We start from the raw sequence: 11060 nt of genomic DNA, 5'->3' as shown, positions 1-11060 counted from the left end.
GGAACTCTCCTGCACAGCTGGTGGGAATGCAAACTAGTACAACCACTATGGAAAACTGTTTTGAGGTTTCTCAAACTGCTAAAAATGGAGCTTCCATATGACCTAGCAATCCCGCTCCTAGGTATCTACCCAAAAGACACAAAAACACTGATTCAAAAAGATACCTGCACCCCCCCCTCATGTTTATTTCTGCTTTACTTACAATTGGAAAGTCATGGAATCAACCCAAAAGTGAATAATTGGATTAAAAAGATGTGGTACAGGGCCCTCTCTGGTGGTGCAGTGGGTTAACGCACAGCACTAAGAAGCTAAAGCCACTTCTGCATGAGTTCTATCCCCGCCCCAGAAGTGATCCACATGGCACCATAGACCTCTCCTGACCCGCCCACTGCTCCCCTCAGCAGTGCTTCATTGATCTGCCTGTTCTGCTCCCCACTCTGTCCCTGGTGAAGCCTCTCACTGCTCCTGTAGTTCTGTATGCATAAGTAAATAAATCTTTAAAAAAAAAAAGTGGTACATATACACAGTGGAATATTGTGCAGCAACCAAAAAAATAAATAAACACATGCCTTTTGCAGCAACATAGTTGGAGCTGGAAGGGATCATGCTTAGTGAAATAAGCCAGAAAGAAAAGGAAAAATACCAGATGGTTTCACTCATAGCAGGAGTATAAAGGACCAGACAAGAAAATAATAATAATAATGATGATGATGAGCAACTATATACCAGAGACATTTTATGGGAGTGGCATGGGGAATGGGATCAAAAATGGTGGGGGGAGGGAAGTGCACTGGACTATGGTGATGGCACAGTGGTGATTTGGTGATGGGAAGCCTACAGGGATAACAATTGAGATGGAAAAAGGCACAAAATTATGTAAAAACAAACTATTATATTATTATATATATAAAAAATAAAACTGTTCCAAAATTATACATACCATATATAATAAATGTTTAGATAATGCATAATATTTTTCTTAGTAATGTATATACACAAGCATATACATGTTTACATGTTTCTTTTGCTGACATACTTCACTGAGATAAATCTCAAAAGGAAGAATGATTTCAAAAGAAGACCTGAGGTCACTTACTTGTAAATCTGTATTCATCTTCCCGTCTTCTTATTTCTAACTCTAAGAAAGAAGACAAAAATATTAGATTAGTTTTCATTTGTTTAGTTCAGGGAAACAAGAACAATCCTACTTCTTGTCCTCTTCCAAATATATTTAAAGAACATATTCAGTAACATTTTTTATTTTCTCATATTAGGAAAGAATTATATGCTACAACGTTTCCTTATTAAAAAAAATGCTTATGATGGCTGTCCACTTGCTAATATACACATTTGTTAAATACAAAGCTGGTATCTATTTTAAGAAAAGAGTAGTAACAAATCTTCAGTAAGAGTCTTAAACCCCCTCATACTTAAAGACCATTTAGTCATTTGTTTTTCTAGGGACTAAAAGAGCTTCACTATTTACTTGTCTAAAGAAACAATGAAAGTAATTTTGCTCCATGACTAGACAGTGCTATTTGAACCTTATAAAATGAAGGTTCCAAAATCTCCCATGACCTACATTTTCTAAAACTAAAGTGACTAATACTACTACATAACACTTACAATAAGATTAGCAAGTGAGTTTGAATCAATCATTTACGTATTTTGTAGATTATGAATAGTAAGTAAAAATATATTCTAGTTCTATATTCAGTATAACTCCCTCAAACTGTAAAACAATGATTAAAACAATAATAAAATACTAGGTTGTTGGCCTAAGTCAGAAACCAGGGCTCTCTGTACTTGGAGCCCAAATAAGTACTAGATATATTCCGTAAAGAGTTAGCATCTCTCCATTATCTCTGACTAAGCAAATGAAATTCTGTATCCTAAACCGAAAAGAGACAAACTCTAAGGGTTATAGAAAATTTTAATGACCAAGTATTGGCAAACTAGCTGTGGTGAGGTTTATAACTCAAAGATGATGTCTCACCCTCTGTGACTTTCCAACATTTTTCTTGAGAAACACATTTTACTCTCAGAATCCATGCACATATAACTGAAAACAAAAGCTCAAAGAAACTATACTTAACTACAAGCAAATATACACTGGCATTTATACACTGCAAATATACCCTGGCATTTTCAATTCACACCCATTAACTTTTTTTTTTTAGGTGCTAGAATAAACTGTCAAAACCATTTATTTGAAAAGTACTCTACTATACTAAAAACATTTTAAGACAAAATCAAGAAGTTAAAAATAAAGATTACCTCTAATCGTAATAGTATCTATTTTGATCAATTATCAAAATACTAACCTCTAGGTGTTAATGATGTCTGCTTCTCAACCTCTGCTTGCTGTCTCAGATTAGCTGGGATATTATTATATATTCTCTTATAATGATTGTACACAGCAACCGAAAGCACCTTCTTAGCAAATGACTGGCCAACAACATACTTGTCGAGGTAGTTATAAATCTGAAAGGTGATTAAGTATGAATAATTTACTATGAGCTACCATACAGACATTTTAAAAAGTTATACACTGAGCATATCTGCTTACAGTTCTAAGTGTGAACAAAGATGAGATCAAATAGGGCATGTAGCAATGACTCAGAAGCCCCATACCCTAAACGAACAAAAACAATTTATTTGTTCTCTAGCTTACCAAAGTATCACTGATCCTAATTTTTTTTTTTTTTAAAGATTTATTTATTTATTCGTACAGAACTGGGGTACAGGCCAGAGATGTGGAGGGTGAGAGGATTCACCAGAGACAGAGCGGGGAGCAGAACAGGCAGATCGACGAAGTACACTGCTGAGGGGAGCAGCGGGCGGGTCAGGAGAGGTCTGCCACGCCATGTGGTCACCTCCGGGGCAGACGGGGATCGAACTCATGCGGAAGTGGCTTTAGTTTCTTAGTGCAGTGCTTTAACCCGCTGCGCCACCAGGGAGGGCCCCATGATCCTAATTTTTAAAGGTTAACATTAAAGTTATTTAGAATACTATACATGTCACCATGGGTCCAAATATACCATCTTTAATGTAAATCATTACAATAAATCCTTTCTATACCTTTGCTATCATAAGAATAATATCCTTCACAAAGAAAACATTATAAAATTATCCTTTTCAAAAATTAGACATTACAGAACCAATAGTCACTATATTAACAGTACCTATGTGCTTTAATATTGGCAAACATTTCATTTTTTCACAGATACTAGCTTTATTGCTATTCATTTTTCTAAATGGTAATCTAAAAGCTTTATTCTTAGTAAACACTAAAGTTCTATTTGATACTTAAGGTACTGCCAACAGCTTGGACCCTGGGATAAATTCCTTCTATTTTATCAAATAGAAATTAAATGTTAGTATTTAACTCCTGAGAATAGTTATATTGCCTATTTATTTTCTAGAACACTGATTCAGATGTTTAGAGTCTATACAAATTAGTAGAGAATATAAAGCTTAACAAAATATTTCCATTACATTATTTATTTTTACATGACAAATTCTTTAGTTGTTGACCACTTATATTTTATTGTGGTATTAAAGAAAATTTATGTCTCACAAATTATACCATGAATTATTAAATTGGCCATAGATCACTTACAGGTAGACATTGAGGCACTGGTATCTAAATACAATAGAAGCTACACTGGCATAGTATGAAAAATAATCTAAGTGTGTAAGAGACTCACTGAGGCATGGCAAAAATAGAGGCCATCATCCCAGAGGCAGGCCGGGCCCCCCATCTCACAAAGCATACATCAAGTACCTAATGTTGTACTCTGTTTTGTTTCATATGGTTAAAACTCACTATACTACAAATGCTATAGTGCTATAAAGGAGGATCCTGACACACTAGTCAGCAAAAAATTTGTTTCCATGGTTTAGGCCATATTACCACAAAGTAGACTCATTTAAGGGGGGGAGTTGCAGGCTAGTCTTATTTAGTGGCCCAAGCTAACAAAAATAAATCCATATTTATTAATCTGCTTTATTGTAAGGATATCACTTTAGATTAATATTCACACTACTTTAATAATCACTCAGCTGTATTTATTGCTAATCAATGCAGTAATCATGACCATAGGGAAAGAGCAATGAATTCCATACTAAATTCCAAGTATCAAATACCAACGACAATTAAGCCAGATAGCATCCATATAAAAAATTTATAGGGCTTATCTAGCTAGTAGCATTAGGATCCAATATAAAGTGGAGAGAGGGGAGCAATGAAATGCTTTCAAGATAAAATGCTTATAAGACAGAGGCAAGACCTATACCTTCTTGGGAGGAGGAGGTGGTTTCTGTTGGAATGCCAATTTTACAGCTTCTGCTGCTGACTCGGGTTCTTTAATTATGCTTTTCTTTGAGTCGGCTTCAGAGAGCACAACAAAAAAGTGATGGCATTTTTCACACTTCACAAAACGGGTGGATGCTGTGAAAAAAAAGAAAGATCAGCAGAAAAAAACAAAATAAATAACTGAAATAGTGTTTAACCTTAAAGACTCACTGTAAATGGTAACTATGTACTTGACAAAAAGTAGACTTGTAGTTCATTCCACTAGCCACAAGAAACAGCTTAGTTTTCACCTAAGATAGAGATAAAGACATATGAGTTCAATAAACTACAATTTATTTCCACCTGGTTCTCTCATTTTGTGTATACTTCATTAAGAGAAAAGATTAATTAGCTGAGATTCTTTCAATTTCTCACTCACTAAAATTAATTTTCAAAAGAATTATGAAGTAATTGGTTACTTCATGAAATGATGAATAAAACAAACTGGGGGAGGAAAGTAAATTAATCTATTTTTCCAACCTTTTTTTGGGTTGTCCTGATACCAATTCCCAACATGTGTATAGGTGCTAAGGCTTCCTCACACCAACAAGCAATTCTCAATTCATTTCACTTCAAACACTACCTACTCAGAGATTGCATCAAGCTCCACTGGTAAAGGGGTCAGTCTCCTGAGATCATCCTCTGCTTCAGAGGCCAGTTGAAAACTGCAGGCAAGGCCCACAGAGTATCTGGGATTCTAATCAATCAGCCACGGATTGAAGAGTTCCAAGACCCTCTCAGACTTAAGGAGCCCATCACAAGTCTATATTATTATTTATGCTTCCATTCAATTGGCTATGCCCTCTTCAGATTCAATTATTTTACAAAAATGGTGCACACCACTCTGGAAACCCACTTATAATTACTAGATCACCAATTTATTATAGAAGATACTAATCAACAGGTAGATGCACAACACAGGGAAAAGATGAGGAGCTCCCATACCCTCTCTAGGCATTACATTCTCCCACAAATCTTCGCATGTTAACCAATGTGGAAGCACTCTTAAGCTCCCTCCTGAGCTGTTAAGGATCCTTCATTATATGGACATGGCTAAAGAATTCATTGGCCACTGGCGACTGAACTCCAGCTCCAGCCCAAGCCCCATTACCTCGCTAAAGAACTGGGAGTAATGGGGCTGGATTTTACAGCCATTTCCCTGGCAATCAACCCCCTTCTGTAGAAGGAGTCACTTCATTAACATAGCAAAAAACACCTCTAGTACCCTCAACACTTGGGAAATTCTAAGGTTTTATAGGGAGTTGTGAAACAGAAATTGTAGATGGAAACCAAATATGCATGAGAAATATATTTTGGTCATTTGAATTACCAAAACACACACATTTTCTTTCCTGTAAAACATATCACAATTATGGAAAAAATTCAAACATATACAAAAACTGTTAAGAAATAAATCAATTTTCCCCTGAAAATATATGTTCATAAGTACTTTTCAAACCTGTGAGCATTTTTAAAAACCTTGAGTTGGTAAATATATAAACTTATTTCATCCGGGCCCTCCCTGGTGGCGCAGCAGGTTAAAGCACTGCCTGCCCCAAAGGAGATCCACATGGAGCAGCAGACCTCTCCTGACCCGCCCGCTGCTCCCCTCAGCAGTGTACTTCCTCGATCTGCCTGTTCTCTCCCCACTCTGTTCCTGGTGAATCCTCTCACCTTCTGCATCTCTGGCCTGTACCCCAGTTCTGTATGAATAAATAAATACATCTTTAAAAAAAAATATTTCATCCTTCTTGTTGGGAGTGACCAAGTGCGGAGATTTACTGAGGGACTGGATAAGGGCAGTAATAAATAAGGCCTTGCATCCAAGGGTGATAAGGCGGTAATAAACTGGGCCTTGCATCCAATTAACAGGGCCTTGCATCTGGGATGGGACAAGAAGGTGATAACGAACTGGGCCTTACATCCAGGGACACGAAGATGAGTCACCCCTTTGGAAATCTGAGTTTAGAATCTACATGAGACCCTTCCCCCCATAGGGCTGGCAGTAGCTGCGGACCCCACTCTAGGGGCTCCTTCTCAGCTGCTGTCCAGGAGCAATAAACTCTGCTTGCTCAGCCTTTCTGCCTCCAGCCTTTCTTTCTTGCGGCTGGTCACAGAAGTTGGGATAAAACACTTCTATTCATCTTTACACCACTAATTCCTATTTCTTAACCCTAAACGCCAGCAAGAAACTAACAACTTTCTCAATCATACTGACTTAATTTACAGTAATCATACAGCTTTTGAAAATACAGTTAAATGGAGTCCTGGAGGTGATCCACATGGCGCAGCAGACCTCTCCTGACCGTCCACTGCTCCCCTCAGCAGTGTACTTCGTTGATCTGCCTGTTCTGCTCCCCACTCTGTCTCTGGTGAATCCTCTCACTGCCCCTGCTCCTCTGGCCTGTACCTCAGTTCTGTATGCATAGATTAATAAATCTTAAAAAAAGAAAATACAGTTAAATGTAAGAATAAAGAGCTTCTTAATTCCAAAGCCTCATCTCTCTCATCACTACCATATTCTATGTTACACCAGATTTTGTAAATCTGGGCTGATGCCCAGAAAGTCAAATTGAATGTCTTTACAAGAAAGAGTTGATTTGAGATGACCATCAAGAGAGTCATGAGATAAGACACCCCCCCCACCCCCACCAAAAAGCAGCTCTCCCAATGGAGGGGGTGCTGGGATTCTATAAGAGGGAAGGAATGTCAGAAGTACAGGAGTTCGTATTTCCAGATTCAAGGACATACTGGGCTGTCTAGGTGACATGAGTCAAGGTGTTTAACTTTCCCAGTTTAGTGTTTTCTCAGAGATCAACACATATTTATTTCTGATACCACTAGCAACTCTAGAGGGACACAGAGAATTTTATTAGGGATATAACCCCACTCGGTATCCCAAGTTCCAAGGAATGCGGGTTGGAGCCAGTTAACAGTTAATAATGAGGAGGGTAAAGGGAAGAGAGAACAAAGGATAATTAGACTTTAATTCCACTTATTTCTCATTTTTAGTCTAGGGGAGCTTTTTTTCTTGTTGCAAAATGGAGGGGATATAGCTGCAATTTCTCCTTTTCTCTCTGAAAACATTATCTTTAACAGACATATACTTTTAACCTTCTCTTAAATACTATCCTTATTCAAGGTAACCATGGACTTCAGAAAGGAGCATGGTAGACAATCCCATACATACTCTGAATAGATATCAGAGCAGGAGATACAAAGGAATTAGTTACATGTTGGTAGGTCTAGGTAGTAACATTTTCGTGTTACCTTTGTGTAATCTACCTAGACAAAGCTGAGAAGAAAAAGAAATTTTCAAACTATGGTGATATCTCTTTTTTTAGAATATAACTACTTATGTATGGATTATATAAACGATTTTGACAGGCACATCTAAATCTTTACAGAATAACCCATACATTTAAAAAAAAAAAACACCAGTCAATTTAATTCTCATGTGCTGGTTCTTAAACACAAGACCAACCAAAAATACATTCTGGATAAATTCTAGCAGCAAATTTTAAACTAGGAGAGATCACCCATGTTTCTATTCATTGATCTATAAATGAAGAAAAAGATAAAGCTATTCCAAGTACCTTTGATTAAGACAAACCCAAATACATTATCACCACCATTTCCCATCACTGGGAAAGATAGGTGATATCTTTATTTTCTATATCAGCACCAGCATACAAGTGTTCTGATGGTATAAACAAGACAAGGATTAGTGGGCAGAGAGGCCTCTGATCTAGGTCAGGCAGTGTGACAGGAAAATCTGGCCTGAGAACTCAAGGACAAAATATTTCTCTAAAGAAATTAGGTCAAAGGGAAAGAAATTAAACACCATCAAATCACATCCCTCTCTGGTTACAACAGTAACAGAGGTTACTGTTGAAGGCTTGCTTAAATTCTACTTGAATATTGCTGACATAGGTTTGATATATATCTAAAATCAAAGATTTAATTTTATTTATGAAAATGCTATTTCAGAAAAAAAAACACAAAAGCTGCAATGCATATTTTTGACACCTAGACATAAGGCAAAAATCTAATTGTGTTAAATTATTAAGGAGTAGATCTTTCACTTAAATTACTACAAGAATCCTATGTTTACATGCTGAATACTGCTTCCAGTAAACATGCTCACATAATTAACACTATGTGGAATTAATACTCATAACAAAGATTATATGTTAAATATTTTTCAGATTTGTTTAAATGCAAGCCTTTCATCTAAATGATTGTAGAAATGCTTAATTCCCACCCAAAGAGACACACAGGTTCACCAAACCTTCAAAAAGTAGTATATGCATAAAAATAAAAACAACTCTATCTTAAATGCAAGTGGGGAGACTATTCATCTTTAACAAGTTATGTTTTAAATGGGTAAAAGAAAAACAATAGCATATATTAGTTCTTTTGATAAAATTCTAAGATAGGACCCTCCCTGGTTGCACAACAGGTTAAAGCACAGTACTAAGAAGCTATCCACAGCCACTTTAAGTTCGATCCCCTCTAGGGAAGTGACCTCTCTTGTCTCTTGCTGCTCCCCTCAACAATGTATTCAATAGATCTGCCAGTTCTGCTACCCACTCTGTCTCTGGTGAATCCTCTCACCCCTGCAACTCTGGCCTGTACCCCAATTCTTTTACGCATAAATAAAATCTTTAAATAAAACAAAATTCTAGATACTATTATTTCAATTGCTGATGATTTTCTATATGTTCATTATGTTTTCTATAAGTATAGTATTTTACTTCCATAAAGTCAAGTAACAAAACATATTTTAATATCACTTATTAACAAGACTACAAATATACTTGCAAGATACTATATATACAGCAAGGTCCATGACTAAGAATAGCTTTCACATTTTTAAATAACTGGGGGGGAAATGACAATTAAAATGATATGAAATTCAAATGTCAGTGACCACATACAAAGATTTATTTGAACATCATCTCCTCATTTATTTATATTGTCTATGGTTTCTTTCCCACTAAAACCACAAAGGATAATATAGTAGTCCCAAGACCCGCAGAGGAATGCCTCAACTTCAAATAGCACCTATGTATACTATGTTTTCCCCTATACATACATACCTATGATAAAGTTTAATTTATAAATTAGGCACAGTAATAGCTTAGAACATCTAAAATGCAACAATTATAATACATTTTAATAAAAGCAACGTGATCAAAATATCATTATTGTACATAATATTTTTGGACTGTGTTTGACCACAGGTATATGACACCAGAGATAAAGGGAGACTACAATAGTTGTATAAAGAGACCATAAGGGCCACAGGCTAAAATACTTACTATTCAGCCTCTTATAGTAGTAACTTAGTTGAATCTTGCCACCCATCATTAAAAGGAAAGAATACAGAATGAGAGAAAAATATTTGCAAATTATCTATCTGGAAAAGGGGCTAGTATTCAGAATATAAAAAGAACTATTATAACAGTAGAAAAATAACCCAATTTAAAAAAAGGACAAAGTATTTAGCTTTTCTCCAAAGAATATATACAAATGACCAATACTCACATGAAAGGATACTTCATATCTTTAATCTTTGGGGGAAGGTAAAATAAAACTACAATGAGATACCATGCCACACCCCTATGATTACTACAATAAAAAAGCTAAGTGTTGGGCCCTCCCTGGTGGCACAGCAGGTTAAAGCACAGCACTAAGAAACTAAAGCCACTTCAGCATGAGTTCGATCCTTTCTGGGAAGGTGACCACATGGTGCGGCAGCTCTCTCCTGACCTGCTCTCTGCTTCCCTCAGCAGTGTACTACTTCATCAGTCAGCCTGTTCTGCTCCCCACTCTGTCTCTGGTGAATCCTCTCGCTGCCCCTGCACCTCTGGCCTGTACCCCAGTTCTATATACATAAATAAATAAATCTTAAAAAAAAAAAAAAGCTAAGTGTTGAAGATGTGTATAAATTAGAATCCTTATACATTGCTACTTGGGTTGTAAAATGATACAGCCTCTGTGGAAAACAACTTGGCAGTTCCTTTAGAGTGAAACATTATCATTTTCCACAGCCATCCATCCCTGAACATAAATCCAAGAGACATAAAAAAAGACAACTTCATAAAAACTTAAATACAAGTGTTCAATAGCAGCATTCAACACAGTCCATAGACACAAACAACCCAAATATCATCCTTCAACTAATGGATGAATAAACAATGGAAAACTATCCAGTCAGTCTTATTATACTGAGATATAATAAAACACCACATGAACCTTGAAAACATGCTAAGTGAAAGAAGGCAGACACAAAACCGCTTCCTATTGTATAACTATTTTTATATGAACTATCCAAGATAGACAAATTTATAAAAAGCAAGTAAGTTGGGGGTCTCCCTGGTGGTGCAACGGGTTAAAGCACCGCATTATGAAGCGCCCCGAAGCCACAGCATCACGAATTCAATCCTCCACCAGGGAGCTGACCCACACGATGCCAGCAGACCTCTTCTGACTACCTGTTACACCCCTCAGCAGTGTACTTTTTCAGTCTGCCTTTTCTGCCCCCCACTCTGTCTCTGGTGAATCCTCTCACTGCCCCTGTACTTCAGGAGCATAAATAAAAGCAAGTAAGTTTTGCATTAGGACCAAGAAGAAAAGAGTAGACAGTGTCTGCTAAGGGGAGTGAAGTTTCTTTTGGTAGTAAGTTGTTCTGGAATTA

General features: G+C 36.7%; 1 protein-coding gene across 1 annotated transcript in view; it reads right to left on the bottom strand.

Moving 5' to 3' along the window:
- CLPX (caseinolytic mitochondrial matrix peptidase chaperone subunit) overlaps nucleotides 1–11060 on the bottom strand; it is a 43460-nt gene that overhangs the window by 17836 nt on the left and 14564 nt on the right. The window contains exons 4-6 of the mRNA XM_004687672.2: nucleotides 4299–4453; nucleotides 2325–2484; nucleotides 1097–1138 (exon numbers count right to left, since the gene is read on the bottom strand). Of these exons, the coding sequence (XP_004687729.1) occupies nucleotides 1097–1138; nucleotides 2325–2484; nucleotides 4299–4453 (357 nt within the window). The remainder of the gene's footprint in view (nucleotides 1–1096; nucleotides 1139–2324; nucleotides 2485–4298; nucleotides 4454–11060) is intronic.

The sequence above is a fragment of the Condylura cristata genome, unplaced genomic scaffold (genome assembly GCF_000260355.1).
Source record: "Condylura cristata isolate star-nosed mole 26May11 unplaced genomic scaffold, ConCri1.0 scaffold00023, whole genome shotgun sequence".
In the NCBI taxonomy this organism is placed as follows: domain Eukaryota; kingdom Metazoa; phylum Chordata; class Mammalia; order Eulipotyphla; family Talpidae; genus Condylura; species Condylura cristata.
Note: the sequence above shows the minus strand (reverse complement) of the source record. Positions and strands in the feature narration are given on the sequence as shown.